We start from the raw sequence: 22,168 nt of genomic DNA, 5'->3' as shown, positions 1-22,168 counted from the left end.
TAATGCCGCGTAATGGGGTGAGCTCCCGTTACTTGTCCCAGCTTCTGCCAACCTAGCAGTTCGAAAGCATGTAAAAAATGCAAGTAGAAAAATAGGGACCACCTTTGGTGGGAAGGTAACAGCATTCCGTGCAACTTTGGCGTTGAGTCATGCTGGCCACATGACCACGGAGACGTCTTCAGACAGCGCTGGCTCTTTGGCTTTGAAACGGAGATGAGCACCGCCCCCTAGAGTCGGGAACGACTAGCACGTATGTGTGAGGGGAACCTTTACCTTTACTAACAATCTATGCCAATGATGGTGAACCTTTTCAGCACTGAGTGCCCAAACAGGAATGTGCATGTGTGCCAGAGTTGTGAAAACCTGAAGATCACCTGGTGTTTGGGTTTCCGGCATGCATATGTGCGCTGGCCAGCTGGTCTTCACGTGCGCCAGAGTGCCAGAAACCCAAAGATCAGCTGGCTGGTAGGCATGCGTGCACTGGAAATCAGAAGAGCAGCTGGCACACGTGGCCACAGAGAGGGCTCTGCGTGCCACCTGTGGCACGCTTGCCATAGGGTTGCCATCACGGATCTATACTTTTGGCCCTAATGGACATATTTGTATGTTTGAAGAATATATAAAGGGCAACTTGAACAAAATGGCAATCACAGACAATATGGTCAGTTGCAAAAAACTTAATGTAAGATTATTTCCTTAGCTTCCTTCTGGAAGTCAGAGGCATTGGCTTATCTTTCTTGCCAAGAAAAGTCCTTTTTAAACCCTCACCTAAATCTCCTAAGGTTAATTTTAACAGGTTGTCCAAGGGGCGTTCAGTCTGTAAGGGACGTTCGCATCCCAAAGTTTTTTTTAAACCAGCATTGTTCGAACAATGATAAGGAAATACTTTCGTGCAAAATACATCAGCAGCTCATAAAACATTCCCTGCGCAGAGAAAGATAGTATTTGATCAGGAAGCTTTTGAGGCCAGCAGACAATGCGGGATGAAGGAATTTGAAAGGATAAGTCAAGTTTCTGGTTGTTGTTGGGGGTTTTTTTGGTGTTTTTTTTTTTTTTTTACTGAAGGGATGGATATTCCTGCCAAACTGAAATTCTCCTCCTGTGGATCAAGCCGCCTTCTCCCTCAAGGCTTGTCTGTTACGTGCCAGCCTGAATTCTTTTCTTCTCTCTCTTTTTTTGCACCAGCATTTCTAAGTGCGACGAACGATGCTGTTTCCTTTATGTGCGGCATACAGTTGAAGATTTCCAGTTATACTTCCCTACCCAAAATCACTGCCGCTGGTGAGTCAGGGTGAGGCGAGGGTGCCAACAGAAGCCAAGATCCAAAGAAAGAGAAAGAAAGCCAGTGCAGTCCTGGGCTGTTATCAACAGAGGAAGAACATCAAGATCACGAGAAATGATAATACTGTTCTCTACTGCACTGGCAGTAGAATGAGGCCACATTTGGAACACGGTGTACAGTTCTGGTCACCACGATATTAAAAAAAGTGTCAAGAGTTTAGAACAGGGGTGTCAAACTCGATTTTGTTGAGGGCCGCATCAGGGTTGTGTTTGACCTCAGGGGGCCAGGGTGGGTGTGGCCAGGGTGGGCGTGTCCTATAGTTCAATGTCACTCATGTCAGGAGCGCCTGTGGTGGCCCCAGACCTCTGCCAGTGAAAACAGGCTCCTGAGCTCCGTTTTTGGCTGCGACGGTCTTCTGCAACCCTCTGCCAGTGAAAACAGAGCTCAGGAAGGTTGCACGCTCTGCCAGCTCTCTTTTCGCTGGCAGAGACACCACGGGCTGGTCCTTTGCTGTTTCCCGCGGGCCAGGTCTATGTATCCTGCGAGCTGGATCCGGCCCTCGGCCTTGAGTTTGACACCCCTGGCTTAGAAAGTGTGCAGAGAAGAGCAACAAAGATGATGAAGGGTCTGGAGGCTAAACTATTACGATGAACAGTTGAGGGAGCTAGGTGTGTCTAGTCCAGGGATCTGCAAACTTGGCTCTTTTAAGACTTGTGGACTTCAAGGAAGTGTGGGAGTTGAAGTCCACAAGTCTTAAAAGAGCCAAGTTTGCAGACCCCTGGGCTAGCCAATCAAAGAGAAGATTTGGGAGGGGAAGACATGGTCGCTGTCTTTCAGTTCTTGAGGGGTTTTCACAGAGAAGAGGGGATTGACTTATTCTCAGAAGAATCAGAGGGCAGGACAAGAAGTAACGGGTGGAAGCTTATTAAAGAGAGATCCAATCTAGATGTTAGGAGAAATATTCTGATAGAACAATGAATCAGTGGGAATAGCTTGTGTCTTCGAACTGTGGGTGCTCCATAACTGGGTGTTTTCAAAAATAGACTGTACAACCATTTGACAGGGATGGTGTAAGGTCTCCCGCCTTGAACAGCAGGTTGGATTAGAAGTCCTCTGAGGTCCCTTCCAGCTTATGATTCATTCCATGGATTTGAAAGAGTCTCCTTTTTTCACTGTCGTATTTAAGAGCAGATCCAGCACTCATTGGGCGATCTGCTTCAGAAATAGCAATTTCAAGAAATGGGCATTGTTGTAAAATCATAAAGACAGCCTCGGTAGAAATATACCGTATTTTTCACACTATAAAATGCACTCCCTTCCCCCCCCAAAAAATGGGTGGAAATATCTGTGTGTCTTATAGAGCGAATATTGTGGCGTGGGGAGGGGGGTTAGTGCGGCGGCAGTGTTCACCGCCACTGCCTGTTACCGCTGCCGCCGCTCACCACTGCCAAGAAACACTGGAGCCTTTGCTGCTGAGCAGCTGATTGGCAGTTGGATCAGCCTCCTGGAATACCACCAATCAGCTAGGTTGGTGAGGATTGCCGTAGCGGTGAGTGGCAGTGGCAATAGGCTACGGCAATCCCCACCACCTAGAAAGCTGATCAGTGGTATTCCGGGAGGTCTATTCAACCACCAATCAGCTGATGGGCAGCAAAGGCTCCAGCATACCCCAGCAGAGGCAGCAGATACGGAGAAGGCAGGCTGTTTGCTGTATGCTGCAAGGACGCTAGCCAGATGGATACTGGATGGATGCTGGGAGGCAGAGGCAGATTTTTTTTTCTTGTTTCCCTCTTCTAAAGCTAATGTGCATCTTATGGTCCGATGCGTCTTATAGTGCGAAAAATACGGTACATTTCATTTGTCATCTGCTCCTTCCCTGATGCATGTTTTGTGAAGGAAAGACAGGACCACGGCATGCTGGGAGGAAGAACTGTGTTTTCATTACAGAGGCTACAGTTTGGCTAACTATATGTCCCGAGTCAATCAAAGCTTAATGGGAGGACTGGCTGTGAATTGCAAAGATCAAAAACCTAATTAAGGAAGGGAGATACTAGAATAGCCCAGATGTAAATAATGTACCACCCAAACGGTACCTGGCAACCTTTTGCCACTGTTTTGGTTATTTCAGGGTGAGCATTAAAAATATGACAGTTAGCTTCAGGGTTGCTGCGAAGCTTTGAAAACGTGCGGGCAATAAACGAAAAAGAAATCACATCCTCAAATACTTCCCCGTTGATTTCCAGTGGGATTGTAAGTAATTTTAAAAACAGTGTTTTTTTTTTCAAACTTGGCAGCTCAAAGAGGTGTGGGCTTCAACTCCCAGAATTCCCCAGCCAGCTAGGCTATGCTGGGGAATTCTGGGTGTTGAAACCCACATCTCTTTAAATTGCCAATTTCGAAAAAAGCAGTTTTGAAGGGTGAATTGCACTTTGGCATTATTTTTACTAAAAAAAAAAATGACCCAAAAACAAATTACCGGAATAAACGACCATCAAATATATAACATGCTGTTTAGGATGCTAATGACATTTTTTTAAAAAGGATATAGGCTGTTGCTTCATGCAGACTCGACTACCAGGTCACCAAATGCCGGTGCTTAAAGCTAGAACTAGACTGATGGAAATTATAGTCTAAATCAGGGGTCGCCAAACTTGGCAACTCTAAGACTTGTGGACTTCAACTCCCAGAATTCCCCTGCCTGCATGACTGGCTGGCTGGGGAATTTTGGGAGTTGAAGTCCAAAAAACTTAGAAGTTGCCATGAGTGGACACCTCTGGTCTAAGATACCTGGAGGACCTCGACTTCCCACTTCCCGGAGGCAGTCTTCCCCAACTCATGTCCGTCTTAATGTGTTGGCTACATCTTCCATCCCTTTTAACTACCAAAAGCTGATGGGGGACAATGACAGCTGTTGGCCAACATCTCTGGAGATGGACTGTGTTTGTTTGTTTGTTTATTTATTTATTTATTTATTTTTGTCACAACAATATACATAAGCATCACACAAAATGGTTATATAGTATATAAACATATATATGAGGAAATATGAGGAAGTATAAGCATATATGTATAAGAATAAAAAAACAATAGGACAGGAACGGTAGGCACGTTTGTGCTCTTATGCACGCCCCTTATAGTCCTTTTAGGAATGGGGGTGAGGTCAATAGTAGAAAGTTTTTGGTTAAAGCTTTTGGGATTATGAGAAGAGACCACAGAGTTCTCTTAGACTTAGACTTCTCTAAGCTTCTCAGGCACTTTGTTTGCTTTAAAGCAGTATCAGTCTTTATGAAGACGTTTCATGAGCTTATATTGTTCCCTGAGATTTTCCTTCCTCCTACTCTTTTATTTCAGGTTTTTTGAACTGGTCCATTCTTTCATGGCAGAGATGGGCGAAGAAGGGAATTGGTGCAGCTCTCCAGTGGAACTAGAGGTGAATTGGGGGGAAAGGCACTATGAATCAGGCCTTCGTGGTTTTCTTAGGAAGGATTTCACAAGGAGAGAAGAAGGAAACAACAAACCTAGCCAGCTCCAGAGATGACTCAGTATAAAAATAGCTCCCGTGCAAAGATCTTGTTTTGGTGCTGTGCTGAAATTCTCTTCTGAATCTTTATCCACAACCTAAAGGCTAAAAAATAGAAAGAACGGTTGCTGGAAGAAGGACTAGAAGTGACATCAGACGGGAGTTTCAGCAGGTTCTGACCAGTTTTGGAGAACCGGTAGCAGAAATTTTGAGCAGTTCAGAGAACTGGTAGTAAAAATTCTGACTGGCCCCGCCCCCATCTATTCTCTGCCTCCCGAGTCCCAGCTGATCGGGAGGAAATGCGGATTTTCAGTATCCTTCCCCTGGAGTGGGGTGGGGATGGAGATTTTAAAGTATCCTGCTCCTGCCACACGCACCAAGCCACGCCCACCAAGCCACACCCACAGAACCAGTGGTAAAAAAAATTGAAACCCACCCATTGGGTGACATGATAGCAGTCTTCCAATATCTCAGGGGCTGCCACAAAGAAGAGAGAGTCAAGCTATTCTCCAAAGCACCTGAGGGCAGGACAAGAAGCAATGGGTGGGAACTAATCAAGGAGAGAAGCAATTTAGAACTACGGAGAAATTTCCTGACAGTTAGAACAATTAATCAGTGGAACAACTTGCCTCCAGAAGTTTTGAATGCTCCAACACATGAAGTTTTTAAGAAGAGATTGGATAACCATTTGTCTGAAGTGGTGTAGGGTTTCCTGCTTAAGCAGGGGGTTGGACTAGAAGACCTCCAAGGTCCCTTCCAACTCTGTTATTCTATTCTACCATTCAAAATTATGATAAGAAAGACATTGCTTTCCATGTGTTTTTTTCAAATAGGGAAAACTATTGATGAGATGGTGAAATTTTCTCTGATGGCTTACAAGTTTCTTACACTTTATCTCTGTAATGGATTTGCTAAGGCTAATGAGTGAGTCCGTTTATTGTGTACATTTCCTACACTGGTCTGCAATTTCCTTGGCTTTTTATGCATCCATTGAAGTGAAAAAATATGAGGAAACCTCACCTGGGCACAGTTTTCCAAAGAAGAAAAGGGATAAAGAAAGGCAGTGTAGAAAAACACAACCGTGCCATGTTGCTTTGTCATCTTGCGACAACCTCAGGAATGCCACCCAAAGGAATCCCAAACAGTGCAGTTTTTCCTGAGTATGGAAGAGCATATAATTTTTAGATAAAAAGTGAAGGATAATGAATATTTAAATGAAAACCTGTTCCAATCATACCTATTTTCTCTTAAGTGTAATATTTCGGTTGTAAATTTAATGGGGTACATGAGCTTGCCTTTTTAATCAGCATCTAGAGAAATAATTGTTAAAGTTTTTAGCTGCACTCATTTCAATGTTTAGTCTTGGTTGTAGAATGTAGAGGGTGGTGAAACTCCACTTTTCTCAACACTATTTTGACCGAAAAACAAGGTGGAACTTTAGCAATAGCACTTACACTTATATATCACTTCAGAGTGCTTTACAGCCCTCTCTAAGCGGTTTACAGAGTCAGAGTCAAAATTGCCCCCAACAATTTTGGGTCCTCATTTTACCCACCTCAGAAGGATGGAAGGCTGAGTCAACCTTGAGCCTGCAGAGATTTGAACTGCCAAATTACCGGCAGGAGTAGGCTGCAGTACTGCACTCTAACCACTGCGCCACCATGGCTCAACTTTGGTGCCTTTAAAAATGTTTGTGTAATAATTAAAAAAAAATGGTCTTAAACCATCTGAGAATGCTTTACAACATCGGAAAAATAGGATGTTGGAGACGAACTTCAATACAGTACAAAGTTGCTTGCATAAAAAAATAATAATAAGTGTAACTATCCCCATTCCATTTATGGAATTTGACAGGATTGGCAGCTGAAGGTTGAGCAGTGATGACTTCTACCATGTTTTGAGGTCAAGGAACTAATTTAAGGAGCCCAGGATCTGTCACATTTTCCTGGATTGTCTGCCCCAGGCCTCAAAAATCACTCTAGCTAATTATAGAGCTGTTTGTGTGTCAAAGGCCTTCCGACCAGGTTTTGCACTTCCTTATATTCTTTCTATGCTTTCATGTTCACAGTACGACTATGAATACACTGAAGCAGGCGACAGGGTGATTTTGGGGAAAGGGACATACGGGGTGGTCTATGCCGGACGAGACCGCAGCAACCAAGTGCGCATTGCTATTAAAGAGATTCCGGAGCGGGATAGCAGGTAGGACCCAAAATGGGAAAACTCGCCATGGCCAATGTGCCCCGGTCAATTCACCCCAGCTACAGTATCTTGCCACGTCCAATTTGCCATGGGACAACTTGTCATAAGACACCTCACCACGCAGTGGTGGGATTCAGCCAGTTCGCACCACTTCGGGAGAACTGGTTGTTAACTTTCTGAGCAGTTTGGGAAACTGGTTGTTGGAAGAAATCATTAGGGTAGAGAACCGGTTGTTAAATTACTTGAATCCCACCACTGTCACCACGGGACAATTTAACACGGGATAACTCAAGAGAAGGACAAATGAATTTCAGCGAGTCTTGTCTTGCTTTAGGTTCAAGGTTCAAGCTAAAGCAAAACGAGGGCCATTGCAATTCACTTGTCCCTCTAGTGCCGTGATGGCAAACTTACGGCATGCGTGCCACAGGTGGCATGCAGAGCCTTCTCTGAGGGCATGCCAGCTGTCACCCCAGCCTAGCTACACCGCGCATGCGTGTGTGCTTCCCGCCGGCCAGTTGGTCTTCGAATCTCTGCCGCGCATGCACAGGGGGCCGTGGGTGGGTGTAGGAGGCTTTGCACGCCCAAAATGGGGCACAGGGCACTGCGCAAGCCCCCCCCCCAGTGCCCCATTTTAGGCCTGGAAAGCTGCCTGCATCAACCTGGAAGCCAAAATGGGGTGCGGGGAGAAGATGCATGTGCGGGGGGCATGCAGGCATGCACGGGGGACTCACGTGTATGCACAGAGGGCATTCAAATTGCATTTTGGGGATTCAGACCCAAGCGTGCATTCGGGCACATCATGCTTTGGGCACTCAGCACCAAAAAGGTTATCCATCACTTCTCTAGTGAGTTATCCCTCATTGAATTGTCCAATGCCGAGTTGGCCGCTGCGAGTTGTCTTAGAATTTAGACCCAGTAGGAACTGTGGACAGAGAAGACATTTCCAGATCATTTGGTGGGAGGTGCTGGCTTTGTCCTCCCCTCCCATCCTTTGGCAGGGATTTTTTGTTCTTGGAAGACTCTTCCTGGGCCTTTCATTGTTGATTTTACTTCTCAGGTATTCACAACCTCTGCATGAAGAGATTGCCTTGCACAAGCGCCTGAAGCACAGGAACATTGTCCGTTATCTGGGTTCTGTGAGTCAAAATGGCTTCCTCAAAATCTTCATGGAGGAAGTGCCTGGAGGTGAGTAAGCAGAAGATGCGATTCTGAAACCCTGGTGAGGGTGGGAATGGATTCCTTTCAGCAAAATCAGGTCTTGTGGATAAGAATAAGAAAGACGGTATTGAGCTCAAACCCAAAGAGGTCACAGTGAAATCCAGTTGAGTCCAATTTTTTTTTATTTGCTTACACAGAATGGACAGAATCTTGCCAGAGTAAAGTTATATAGGGAGTCCTTGACCTACAAGCACAATTGAGCCCAATATTTCCATTACTAATCGAGACAGTTGAGTGAGTTTTGCTCCATTTTATGACTTTCTTGCCTCAGTTGTTAAGTGAATCACTGCGGTTGTTCAATTAGTAACATGGTTTTTTAAGGGAATCTGGCTTCCCCATTGACTTCGCTTGTCAAAAGGTGACGTAGGGTGAAACATGACTCTGGGGCATTGCAACCATCATAAATACACGCCAGTTGCCAAGCCTCCTTATTCTGAGCATGTGACCCTGGGAATGCTCATAAGTGTGTCATAAGGTCATAAATGTGGGAAAACAGTCGTAAGTCACTTTTTTTCAGGGCCATTGTAACTTCAAACAGTTATTACACAAATGGTTGTAAATCGAGGACTATTGTAACCCTCTACTCTGATAGATAGAACCTGAGAGAGTCTAGGGTAGGGGGTGTCAAACTTTATTTCATTGAGGGCCGCATCAGGATCCTTGGGGGGGGCATGGCCAGGGAGGAGTAGCCAGCTTGACATCACTCGTGTTGGGGAGCGCCTTGAGTGCTCTGCGAGCAAAAATGGGCTCCCAAGCTCTGTTTTTGTCCGTGACAACCTCCTGCAGTCCTCTGCCAGTGAAAACTGAGCTTGGTGTGGGGGGGTGCTCCGTTTTCACTGGCAGAGGACTGCAGGAGGCTGTCGCGGAAAAAAACGGAGTCTGGGAGGGCCGCATGTAGTCCTCCCGAGCTCCATTTTCGCTGGCAGAGCCACCACCCACACACACGCAGCTCCATTTAAATGAGCAGTGTGCACGCGCACCTGCTGCTCACACAAATGGAGTATGCGCGCACACACTCGCACAAGTGAAGATGCGGTGCGCACACATGCGCTCACTGGCCATTTCTGTAGCCCAGTTACAATCTCCTGACAACCTACAGGTTGGCGACCACTGACCTGCTCCAATCCCCTGCTCAAGCAAGAGACCCTATACTAGTGACGGCTAACCTTTTTGCCATCACGTGCCAAAAGCAGGAGGAGCACAGTGGGGGGTGGTGTCACGAGTGTATGCCCATACCCATAATTCAATGTGCCCCACCCCCCACACATGGATACGAGACCCTCCCTGCAGTCCTCCCACTTTTGGCATGCAATGGCCCGGTAGGCCTGGTAGGCCCGTTTTTCGCCCACCCCCAAGAAAGCCTTGGAGCCTGGGGCGGGTGAAAACAGCCTTCCCCACCCCCCTGAAAGCCCTCCGGAGGCTGGAAACAGCCAACTTCCAGTGAGACCGGAATTCCCATTTTTCATTTTCCCCATGCTCCAGAGCCTTTCTAGGAGCCTGGGGAGGGCGAAAGCGGCCTTCCCCACCCCTCCGGAGGCTCTCCAGAGGCCGGAAATGGCCCATTTGCTGAGCTAGGGCAACACTCACGTGCCCATCGATATGGCTCTGTGTGCCACCTGTGGCACGCCTGCCATAGGTTCGCTATCACGGCCCAATACCATTTTGGACAAATGGCATTCAGTATCTTCTTGAAAGCCTCCAAGCGATGGGGCACCCACAACTTCTAAAGACAAGCCGTTCCACTGGTTGGTTGGTTGATCCTACCATTAGGACATTTAGGAGATTGAGGACAGCCACTCCCTAGAATCTCTCAGGGTACATCAATTAGATCAGGGTAGCATGGGTCTGTCTGTGTGGTATGAGCAAATAAAGGACTGAGCTTTGGCTGAATTGTCTGTGTCATTGTTGACAATTTGGTCATTTCCCAATGGCCTTTGATAGGCTACTTCCTTCCTGTTTACTTGCTAATATTGTGGGTTTCTGGGTTTTTGGGAACGGCTCCCCCTGTCTTTCCTTATAAAGATGAGATGGATTGCAATATAGAAATACATTACAGGAGAGTTGTATGAGGAAATAGAAACAAGAGATAGACAGAAGGAGTTGTGCCAATGATTTTCTGTCAGTACTAGACATAAACTTCATCAGTCGGGCCGTATGAACCCATTACTGGATCTTGCTCAGTTTTTAAATTTCCCACCTTGTTTCTGTTCCCTTTGCAAAAAATCTCTTTGCAAAAATCCATTTGAAAATCTCTGCCGGTTTTTGATGAGCATTTTTCTCCCGGAATGCCCCTTTTTTTTTTGCACTTTGTATTCGTAAACCAAAGGGTGGCTCAGTGGCTGCTGAGCTTATTGATCGAAAGGTTGGCAGTTCAGCGGTTCGAATCCCTAGTGCCGCGTAATGGGGTGAGCTCCCGTTACTTGCCCCAGCTTCTGCCAACCTAGCAGTTTGAAAGCATGTAAAAAATGCAAGTGGAAAAATAGGGACCACCTTTGGTGGGAAGGTAACAGCGTTCTGTGCGCCTTTGGCATTGAGTCATGCTGGCCACATGGGGACGGAGACGTCTTTGGACAGCGCTGGCTCTTCGGCTTTGAAACGGAGATGACCACCGCCCCCTAGAGTCAGGAACGACTAGCACATATGTGCAAGGGGGAACCTTTACCTTTACTTATTCTTAAACCGCTTGTTTTGGTTCTGACAGGCTGAGTTTGCGTCCGTTGTATTTTCCCCTCATGTTTTCATATGCACCTTTTTTTGAGCTGAGAATTGCACTGTAAAATTAGTGAACGTGCTAAAAAAGCGGGTTTGCGTAAACCGAGCAGCCCTGATTCCCATGCCTGTTTTGGAAATGTAGCTTTCATTAAAAAAAAATGCGTGCTCAGATTCAAACAGATCATCCTTTACCATCTTACGGTGGGTATTAAAACGAGGGCCTTTAGGAAGACACAGCATGCATGGATCAATTATGCTAAGGATCAGAAAGTAAATGCTTCTTATCACACTGGGTAAGCATCTTGAGCTCTTTCTTCTGCCTCCTGGAACCCCCTCCAGATCTAATTGCCAAAGCAAGCGGTACGTTTCCTAGCTATTCGGCTATGAGAAGAAGAAAAAACAACAACACACGAACGTTGAAGTTTAGACCTTGACTTGTATTTAATGTGGGTTGTAAAATGACGAAAAAACCCCCAAACTCTTAAGAGAGACGCAAAGCATGCCAAGCTCCAGACTGTTTTACGTACTTCTACAAAACTCTTTCTGCTCAAGGGGTCCTTGAGTAGCTCAGACTGCTAAGACAGACTGTTATTAACAGCAGCTGCTTGCAATTACTGCAGGTTCAAGTCCCACCAGGCCCAAGGTTGACTCAGCCTTCCATCCTTTATAAGGTAGGTAAAATGAGGACCCAGATTGTTGGGGGCAATAAGTTGACTTTGTATATAATATACAAATGGATGAAGATTATTGCTTGACATAGTCTAAGCCGCCCTGAGTCTTCGGAGAAGGGCGGGATATAAAGCGACAGAAAACTCTGGCTCCACCTTTGTGACAAGTCCACCCCCTTCACTTCCTTTCCCTGTGGCGTACTGAATACAGATAGTACGATCACAATTCAGCCCAGAATGTCTGTTGCTAAGGGAGACAGCTGTCAAGTGACTTTTGCCCCAGTTTATAACCGTTCTTGTCACGGTTGTTAAGTGAATCACTGTGGGCAAGTTAGTAGCAATAGCAATAGCACTTAGACTTATATACCGCTTTACAGAACTTTACAGCCCTCTCTCTAAGCGATTCAGCATATTGCCCCCAACAGTCTGGGTCCTCGTTTTATCCACCTCGGAAGGATGGAAGGCTGAGTTAACCTTGAGCCTGGTGAGATTCGAACTGCCAAACTGCTGGCAGCCATTGATCAGCAGAAATAGCCTGCAGTACTGAACTCTAACCACTGCGCCACCGCAGCTCATAGTAACACGGCTGTTAAGTGAATCTGGCTTCCCCATTGACTTTGATTGTCAGAAGGTCACAAAAGGGGATCACATGACCCTAGGACAGGGGTCAGCAACCTGCAGCTCTGGAGCCGCACGTGGCTCTTTCATCCCACTGCTGCAGCTCCCTGTTGCTGGTCGTTGGCTCCACAATTGATAGGGCTTTCGGTCAGGACAGGTAGAGGAAAAAGGATGCTGAGCTAGGAGGAGACTCTTATGGTGGGGGAACCAGACTTCCAGTCAGCAGAGAAAAAAGGATGCAGTGCTAGGAGGAGACTGACAGGGTAACTGGACTTCCGGTTAGCTCTAGAATTGAACAGGGGCTTCCGGTTAGGATCTTTGCAGCTCTGAGTGTTTAAGGTTGCCGACCCCTGACTTAGGACACCGCAACTGTCATAAGCATGAGTTAGTTGCCATGCGTCTTGAATTTCGATCACACGATCATGGGGGTGCTGCAACGGTTGTGTGAAAAACGGCCATAAGTCACTTTTTTTTTCAGTACTGTTGTAACTTTCAGTGGTTGCTAAACAAACTGTTGTAAGTCGAGGTGCGCCTGTGCGCTCTTCCAGCCTCCAAAATTCATGTCATCCGTGTGGCTTGTGGGCAATTGGTTCTCGCAGATTTGTTTCCCGTGCGAAATAGCCTCTCTAATTCCCCATGGTTCTTCCTCCCTTCCCATCCAGTGGTGGGATTCAGCCGGTTCGCACCACTTCGGGAGAACCGGTTGTTAACTTTCTGAGCTGTTTGGTGACCTGGCTGCTGGAAGAAATCATTAAGGCAGAGAACCGGTTGTTCAGTGACTTGAATCCCACCACTATTCCCATCTCCCCATCTAGGAAGCCTCTCTTCTCTCTTGCGGTCCATGTGGGGCCCTTTGAAGGACAACGAGCCAACCATTGTATTCTACACTAAGCAAATCCTAGAAGGTTTACGCTACCTCCATGATAACCAGATTATCCACCGAGATATCAAGGTGAGGAACCAAACCCCATTGGGGGATGGCTTGATATTGCTAACCTCCCCCCCCCCCACCCATGTTTTCTGCTCTTGGAGATCTTGGAGACTTCCTGGTTCTCTAAAGCAACAGTTTCTATAATTGACAGGGAGACAACGTCTTGATCAACACTTATAGTGGAGTGTTAAAAATTTCAGACTTCGGCACTTCCAAAAGGCTGGCTGGGATCAGCCCAAGCACTGAAACATTCACAGGTAAGGGATTAGGGTCTACGAGTGAACATTTTAAATATGGGGTCCTTGGTGCTCTCTGAGCTTGGTTGGATGTTTTGCAAACATTTCATCACCAAACTTGGTAACATCATCAGTGCTAGAGCGGAATGGGGTTTGCTCTCTTTTTATATACTGTCAGTGTTTTTGGTGGTTCCTTGAATAGGCTGTTGTTTACTATTGGATTGTTCGTCGGACTTGGTAATTCCTTGATTAGGGTCTTGTTTCAGAATAGAATAGAGCTGGAAGGAACCTTGGAGATCTTCTGGTCCAGCCCCTTGCTCAAGCAGGAGAACCTATACTATTCCTTGATTAGGGTCTTGTTTTAATTGCTCTTTACCCCAAATTCAAGTTATTAGCAATTTGTGTACACCATCTTCAACTGCATTGCAGTTTATCCAAGCACAATCAAGTGCATATACCCCCTCCATACACACATGCATGTGAACACATATTTCTATACACACATGCATGCACACTCTTGTGAGCATGCCTGCGCACACTTGCACATCATTTTTATTTCAACTGCCATTCAGCATTCCACATGACTCGTATTTACTTTGCAAACATATTAATTTTCCTGGATTGCTGACAGGCAAAATTCTTGTTTGTCAATGGTCCATTCAGTTCCCCCCCCCCTCTCTCTCTCAGCGCTTGCCAGTAGAAATCACCATTAGAGGGAGCAATATAATCGGCTGCACAACAATATTAAAAATGCCAGCAATCAATAAGCCTAAGATCAGAGGATGTTTGTCTTCATCCTCGAAGGAATAGATTAGAACCAAACTTTCCGCAGACACCTCGGCTTGTTTTCTCAAGTTGCTAATCTTTCTTGGATTCAATTTTGCATTGAAAAGAGCCTGGCAGCTGTTTTCAGCTCACCAGGCAGCTGAGGAGGAACCAGCTAGGAAGATCGGGAATAATAGGAGAGAGACGAACAGGGTAAGATAATTAAGTTCAGATCAGCGTGTCAGAAGAGTTTGGGCAATCAATAATTGGGAGCTCGGCAAAAAGAGAAATCGGCCTTGGGTAGATTTATGAACTGCCCCAGGCAAGAACGGTTGCGACCAGCAAGCAGATTTCCAGGGTCTCGCTCCGTAGAATGAACAGAAGCTGCTCCTAGCTGCTGACAAGCGAGCTAGCTTACCAAAATTGAAAAGAAGTATAATCTTACACAAGCTCATCAAAAAGAGAATCCAGTATGGTTTACTTGCACAGTTGCTAGCAAGGAGCCAGCAGTGGGTTTCTACCAGTTCGCTCCGGATCCTCCGAACTGGTCGTAGCAGGTGGTGGGAGGCTCTACCCACCCATCCAGATGTCATCACAGATGCTCTGTGCATGCACACACACACACACGCTCCCATTGCAAACCGGTAGCGAAGGTAAGTGGAACCCACCACTGCAAGCAGCATTGGGTGAGCTGTCATGTAAGAGAGTTAGGAGGGACCTTGGAGGTGCTCTAGTCCAGGGGTCTCCAACCTTGGCAACTTTTAAGACTTGTGGACTTCAACTCCCAGAATTCCTCAGCCAGCTTTGCTGGCTGAGGGATTCTGGGAGTTGAAGTCCACAAGTCTTAAAGTTGCCAAGGTTGGAGACCCCTGGTTGGGAGAATAGCTTAACTCCCTCTTCTTTGGGGCACCCCCTGAGATATTGGAACACTGCTATCATGTCTCCCCTAGTCCTTCTTTTCATCAAACTACACATACCCAGTTCCTGCAATCGTTCTCTATATGTTTTAGCCTCCAGTCCCCCGATCATCTTCGTTGCTCTTCTCTGCACTCTTTCCAGAGCCTCAACGTCGTTTTTATATCGTGGCAACCGAAACTGGACGCAATATTCCAAGCGTGGGTCTTACTCTTGTCTCCCTCATTATCTTCCCGTAGGTACCCTGCAGTACATGGCCCCAGAGATCATTGATCAGGGGCCTCGAGGTTATGGGAAGCCTGCCGACATCTGGTCCCTGGGCTGCACCATCATTGAGATGGCCACAGGCAGGCCTCCCTTCTTTGAGCTGGGCAGCCCACAGGCCGCTATGTTCAAGGTGAGTCTGGACAGGCAGTGAGAAATCGACTTGGGTCCCTCAGATTAATGGAGCTGGTCGGGAAAACTCTCGGCTGGTTCTGTTTGGGATTTCTTTTCTTTTTTTTTAGTAAAAAAGTTTTATTTCCATTTTCCAACAACCTATTCAATATACAGTCTCTTATTCAACATTAGTCATTAACTTTCATTTGTTACTTATTCGGACCTGCCCAGCTACCACTTCCTTCCTTAACAAACCTTTCCTCCTCCCTTCTCTACTTTCTTCTACTCTCTTCATCCTTCCTCTCCTTCGCTTTTCTACATCCTCTCCTCCTTCCCTACTCTTCTCTTCCACCCTTTCTAACCCTCTCTCTTTCCCTTTTCTTCTTCCTCTCCTTTCTCATTTCTTCATCAAGATTGAAACATGTGGGAATGCAAGAAATGTATGGAATGAGCAGGGATGGGAACTCAGCCTGGGAGAGCATCTGAAACCAAACACAGCAGGTGCCTGCCTTTAACTTCAGAGGTCTGCAACCTTAAACACTCAGCAAGAGCCATTTGGACCTGTTTCTCACAGAACAGAAAACACCGGGAGCCACAAAACCCTTCCTGTGCCTGACTATTTCTTGAGCGGTCACAAAACAAGCATATGTAGTTAAATTAAACATTCTTGTTTTCTTCTGAAACTTTTCTTTTCTTGGATTTATCCATGGTGAGCCTATCGGGAGTAGGCTCAATAAATCGCGTGCCGGCAGGTGTCCCACATTGGCAGTTGTGATGCATATTTTGAATGACAGGGAGCCACAGCAGAGGGGTGAAAGAGCCACAGGCTGCTGACCCCTGCTTTAACCAGTGCAGTCAGGTTTATAAGACGAGGACCACTATTTATTTATTTTATTTTTATCCTGCCTTTTTTACTTTACATGTAACTCAGGGTAGCAAACATACCTAATACTCCTTCCTCCTATTTTCCACACAACAACAATCCGGTGAGGTAGGTTGGTCTGAGAGCAGTGGCTGGTCTATAGTGTCCCAGCTGGCTTTCATGCCTAAGGCAGGACTAGAACTCAGAGTCTCCTGACGATTGGCCCAAAGTCACCCAGCTGGCATTCCTGTCTAAGTTAGAACTAGAACTCACAGCCTCCTAACAATTGGCCCAAAAGTCACCCTTCTGGTTTTCATGCCTAAAGTGGGACTAGAACTCACCGTCTCCTGGTTTTTACCAGCACCATAACCATTATATCAAATGGACTCTCACTATATAGAGTTAAACTGTTCCCAGCTTCAAATCCCTACTCCACCTTAAATTTCACTGAATATCTGCAGGTCAGTAGGTCATACTGCCTCTCAGTTTGGCCTACCTCACATATTGGCGAACTCAGGAATGACCACACTATTGCCTGGAATTCTCTGCATAAAAAAGAAGCCAGAAATTAACAGGAATCATTATTCTAAACCAGGGGTCCCCAAACTTGGCAGCCATGGCCACGCCCTCCCAGCAACTGGGCAGCGGGTGCTTGCTGAAATTTTTGAAGCTCACCCCTGCTTATGTTGGGTGTTCTGAGTAGAAGATTGTGTACTATTGCTAGTCAGTTCCTTTTCTTCAGGTGGGGATGTTCAAAATCCATCCAGAGGTGCCCAGTTCCATGTCTGATGAAGCCAAGGATTTCATCCTGAAATGTTTTGAAGCTGATCCAGACAAGCGATCGACCGCAGCTGCTTTGCTTCAGGAGCCCTTTTTAAGGAACAGGAAGAAATGCAGGAGCCCAGCAGTGCCGGGTGAGGGAAGAAGCCACGCCAAGTTGAGATTCTGAGAGTCTGGGCATGGCGTCTCTTCTCAGCTACCGGCCTCTTTTTCTCTTCTTTTTGTTCAGATGATCCATCAGTGTCCAACAAGACCAGAAGGTCCACTTCATCAGAAGGCGTTGCAGAATCTCGAAATCGTTCTTCTTCCTTGCAATCCCTGAAGGTCCAAGTGGAAAATATTGTTTTGTCCCGAAGCTCCAGCGAAATGAACCAGGGGAACAACTATCTGAGGTAATTTAATGCTAATGTCAGGGTTCCAAGTAACACCCCCAACGAAAGAAAACCCCTGAGGCTTGAGTTTCCTCAAAATTCCATTTTATTAGAGATGACATATTGGCACATCTGGGAAAACCCGAATCTGAAACCTTCCAGGTTTTCCCCACCCAAAGGAAAGTTCAAGTCCCTTCCCCTACACCCACGTGTCCATCGCATGGCCCAATCCAAGCACTGACCCAACTGGAGATGCCTCCCAGCCACACCCCTCCAGGTACAGGGCAAGATGTCCTTGACTCTCAGATAAAGGAATGTTATTATGACTACATATCACCCCTGCTCCATACAATCCCCCCTCCCAGTTTCCCACAGCACTAAATGTGGCAGGCTGAAGGCCTAACGAAAAAGATGGCTTCCAGGCCTGACAGCTGAATTTCTTTTTGGGAAAAAGATGATGATGATGACGATGACGATGATGATGATGATGATGATCCATTCAGTCGTGTTCAGCTCTTGGCAATTCTGTGGGCCAGGTGTCTCTTCCAATCTTGCACTCCTCTGAGTTGTTCTGTGCTGCGGCTGGTAACAGCTTTGATGGTGTCCAGCTGCCATGTTCTTTGGCGGCCTGGTTTCCTTTTACCACTCTCTCTTCCAAGCATAATTACTCTGCTGAATTCCCCTGCATGAAATGGTCAAAATAGGTGAGACACAGTGAAAGAAAAAACAAAAAATCCGGTTGCCTCCTGAAAAAAGCACTTTTGGGACAACCATGACCTGGATGACTGAGAATCTCTACAGACTTTTAGCTGTACAGTTTGGGATGAACAACCTTTGAATGGTGTGGGAATAGGATTTCCAGAGAAAAAATTGCAGACTACAGGAACCAGGAACTCTACTCAGGTGACCCTGAGGACACAGATAAACCTCCAAGTGGTTCAACGGCCCTCTTAAAAGGATGCAAATGACCAGCAAGTATAAATCCTTCCATTTCCCACCATCCAGTCAGAGCTTGGATGAGAAGCAAAACGTCTTCAGAGAAAAAAAACAAGAAAGTCCAGTTGCCTCCTGAAAAAGCACCTTTGGGATAAGTGTGAGACAGTTTTGTGATTTTTTTGCCTTCCGGTGACATCTCTGGGGTAATGCGCTCCAGTACTTGCATAACAAATACTTTTTGAAGGGGGAAGGAGAAAGAGAGAGCGAGAGAAAGAGAGAGCGAGAGGAGAGATAATTTCTTCTTTCTTTCTTTCTTTCTTTCTTTCTTTCTTTCTTTCTTTCTTTCTTTCTTTCTTTCTTTCTTTTTTTTTTTTTGACAGTAGTGACCGCAAACAAAGAAGAGCTGAGCATGGCCAATCTAAATGATTGGTTGGCTTTTGCTTCTAGATCTGCACTGATCTGCCCAGAATGGATGAAACTCTGGAGAAGTACGAAAGAGTTGGAATGCCACCTAGTGGCTATTATTGCTCACGAGCACAGAGGAATCTTTCCTAGAGCATTTTTGGGAGAGAGAATATATGCATGATCTGATGTCCTTTGTCAAACTAGTCATAGTCTTGTGATTTCTGCAATCGTCCATGAGACACCGATTGCCTTACCCTCATTCACTTCTGCTCACTTGGTCACGTACAGGAAGGTTGTTATTAAATAGAGATGTCTATGGAGATTCTCAGTCATCCAGGTCATGGTTGTCCAAAGGTGCTTTTTCACGAGGCAACTGGATTTTCTGAGGGGATTTTTTGAAGACGTTTTGCTTCTCATCCAAGAACCTTCTTCAGCTCAGAGCTGAAGAAGCTTCTTGGATGAGAAACGAAACATCTTCAAAGAAAAACCAGAAAGTCCAGTTGCCTCTTGAATAGAATAGAATTCTTGATTGGCGAAGTGTGATTGGACACACAAGGAATTTGTCTTCGGTGCATAAGCTCTCAGTGTACATAAAAGGTAGGTAAAAGTAAAGGTTCCCCTCGCACATATGTGCTAGTTGTTCCCGATTCTAGGGGGTGGTGCTCATCTGTTTCAAAGCCGAAGAGCCAGCGCTGTCTGAAGAGGTCTCCGTGGTCATGTGGCCGGCATGACTAAACGCCAAAGGGTCACAGAACACTGTTCCCTTTCCACCAAAGGTGGTCCCTATTTTTCTACTTGCATTCCTTACGTGCTTTTGAACTGCTAGGTTGGCCGAAGCTGGGACAAGGAACGGGAGCTCACCCCGTTACGCGGCACTAGGGATTCGAACCACTGAACGGCCGACCTTTCGATCGATAAGCTCAATGTTTTAGCCACTGAGCCACCGCGGCCCACTTACATAAAAGATATACGTGATTAAATCATGATCATAGTCATCATAAGTACATTCATCATGGATACAACACTTAGTGATAGTCATAGGATACTAAATAAGCAATCAGCACAAATCATACTAGGAAACTAAATAAAACAATATAAATCGTAAGGATACTAGCAACGAAGTTATGGTCATAAGTAGAAAAGGAGATAGGTAATAGGAAGGATGAGGAGAAGAAGAATAGCCATACAGTCTTAGTAAATAGTTTGACAGTGTTGTGGGAATTAATTGTTTAGCAAAGTGATGGCATGCGGGGGAAAACTGTCCTTGTGTCTAGTTGAAAGCACCTTTGGGCAGTAGTGGGATTCAAATAATTTAACAAATGGTTGTCTGCCTTAATGACCGGCTGAGTGGGCGTGGCTATGCTGGGCGTGGCCGGTGTGTGTGACAGGCAGCATTTGCCTCCTACACCTCCCTGGTGTCTCGTTTTGGGCCTAGTAGGCTTCCCTGCAGCCCCCTGGGAGCCAAAACAGGGCACGTGGGAACTTCTGGAAGGGTAGGAGTGGGGCCAGCCAGCAATATAACAACCGGTTCGGTTAAAGTGGTACGAACCGGTTGAATCCCACCACTGCCTTTGGGTATTAAACAGAGAGTTTCCCAACTGGATCTTCTGCATTGTGATTTTGGGGTGGTGTGGGGGGGGGCTGGAATTAATTACTGTCACCCAACCGTTGTTGCCTTGAATCCAACTCCTCTAATGCAGGACCCCTGAAGCTGTCACCAATGTCGACCTCAACCTGTCTGCTTCCTCCCACGAAGAGAGCAGTTGCCTCTTCTTGCTCAAGAAAGACAGCGAGAGGCGAGCTACCTTACACAAAGTCCTGACGGAGGAACTGCCAAATATCGCGGCAGCCATATATGAAGCTCAGGAAGAGGTAAGGCTTCCTTGGGTCTTGGACGTGTGGCTGAAAGGCGATGGATAGGTGAAGACTGAGATTACAGGTAGCCTTGACTTACAACACTTCATTTAGTGACCGCTTAAATCAGAGGTCTTCAAACTTGGCAGCTTTAAGACTTGTGGACTCCAGCTCCCAGAATTCTCCAGCCAGCTATGAATGAATGAATGAATGAATGAATGAATGAATGAATGAATGAATGAATGAATGAAATAATAAAAATAAATGTCCATCAGTTCCATCCATTTTGTAATCTCATCTTCCACTGTGGGTATTCCATCTTTGTGCGTGTACTATAATAATCTTGCTGCAGTTATTCCTGGGTCTATAATCCACGTGGGCCTCATGTTACTCTCCTCCTCTTCCGCAGAGGGTGCTGTCGTTGGAACACATTGCTGAGCTGGTATCCTGTCTCAAGAACTACATCCGTTCCCCAGGCCGCAAACAGCTGGTTCAAAGCCTGCTCCAGTTACAGGCTCGCTTCAAGTCCGATGGGCTGAGTTTTTGTCAGGTGCAGGCTCCACTCTTTGCCTTCCAGGACACAGTGAGTATCTCATGATTAGCATTTCGGGAATTAGTCTTTAGCTTCCTTCCTCAGTTTCTACAACTGAGATCTATATACCATTGAAACTCGTTTGATTTCATGTAACCTTCAATTGGGCAAAACCCGTTCCATCACGAGGTTGATTCACCATTTTTGAATCCACGTACCTCAAATGGGCTAATTTAAAGAGTGCACCCAAAATCTGGAACTATAACTCCCATGGCATTGCAATTTGGTGAATTTTTGCTTTTTTGTTCACCCGTGGTCATTCTGTTTCCTCGTTTAGGTAAGAAAATATCTCTGGAAGGATGGCCTAACAGATCAGAGTTGTCTAATCCAGAGGTCTCCAACCTTGGCAACTTGAAGCCTGGAGGACTTCAACTCCCAGAATTCCCCAGCCAGCAAAGCTGGGATTTGAAGTTGGGATTTGAATTTTGGGAGTTGAAGTCTGCCAGGCTTAAAGTTGCCATGGTTGGAGAACCCTGCTTTAGCATCCAAGGTTGGGTGGGTCATTTGCTGGCTGGGGAATTCTGGGAGTTGAAGTCCGCCAGGCTTAGCACTTAGCAACAGATTCACAGTGCTGTATAGCCCTCTCTAAGTGGTTTACAGAATCAGCCTATTGCCCCTAACAATCTGGGTCCTCATTTTACCCACCTTAGAAGGATGGAAAGCTGAGTCAACCTTGAGCCGATCAGGATTGAACTGCTGGCGGTCAGCAGAATTAGACTGCAATACTGCATTCTAACCACTATGCCACCACGGCTCATGTCTTATTTAATCATGGTTTATTGAATTGGTTAAGTTCACAGACCATCCAAAAGAACAGCCATGCCTTTTACAGGTTGTGTTCCTGTCAACTATTCTGTGGTTCAGGATAGTGGGTAAACTCTGTGATATATAGGGATGTAGCCCCATGGGGCCGTTTCAGTCCC

The 22,168-nt window shown here is 46.1% G+C and overlaps 1 protein-coding gene across 1 annotated transcript in view; it reads left to right on the top strand.

Annotated features, from left to right (window-relative positions):
* MAP3K6 (mitogen-activated protein kinase kinase kinase 6) overlaps positions 1–22,168 on the top strand; it is a 77,252-nt gene that overhangs the window by 48,352 nt on the left and 6,732 nt on the right. Inside the window, exons 13-23 of the mRNA XM_058196505.1 lie at positions 1,186–1,281; positions 4,634–4,712; positions 6,871–7,004; positions 8,062–8,189; positions 13,036–13,172; positions 13,303–13,408; positions 15,307–15,464; positions 17,050–17,221; positions 17,317–17,479; positions 20,500–20,671; positions 21,063–21,236. Of these exons, the coding sequence (XP_058052488.1) occupies positions 1,186–1,281; positions 4,634–4,712; positions 6,871–7,004; positions 8,062–8,189; positions 13,036–13,172; positions 13,303–13,408; positions 15,307–15,464; positions 17,050–17,221; positions 17,317–17,479; positions 20,500–20,671; positions 21,063–21,236 (1,519 nt within the window). The remainder of the gene's footprint in view (positions 1–1,185; positions 1,282–4,633; positions 4,713–6,870; positions 7,005–8,061; positions 8,190–13,035; positions 13,173–13,302; positions 13,409–15,306; positions 15,465–17,049; positions 17,222–17,316; positions 17,480–20,499; positions 20,672–21,062; positions 21,237–22,168) is intronic.

The sequence above is a fragment of the Ahaetulla prasina genome, chromosome 10, assembly GCF_028640845.1.
Source record: "Ahaetulla prasina isolate Xishuangbanna chromosome 10, ASM2864084v1, whole genome shotgun sequence".
Taxonomy (NCBI): domain Eukaryota; kingdom Metazoa; phylum Chordata; class Lepidosauria; order Squamata; family Colubridae; genus Ahaetulla; species Ahaetulla prasina.
Note: the sequence above shows the minus strand (reverse complement) of the source record. Positions and strands in the feature narration are given on the sequence as shown.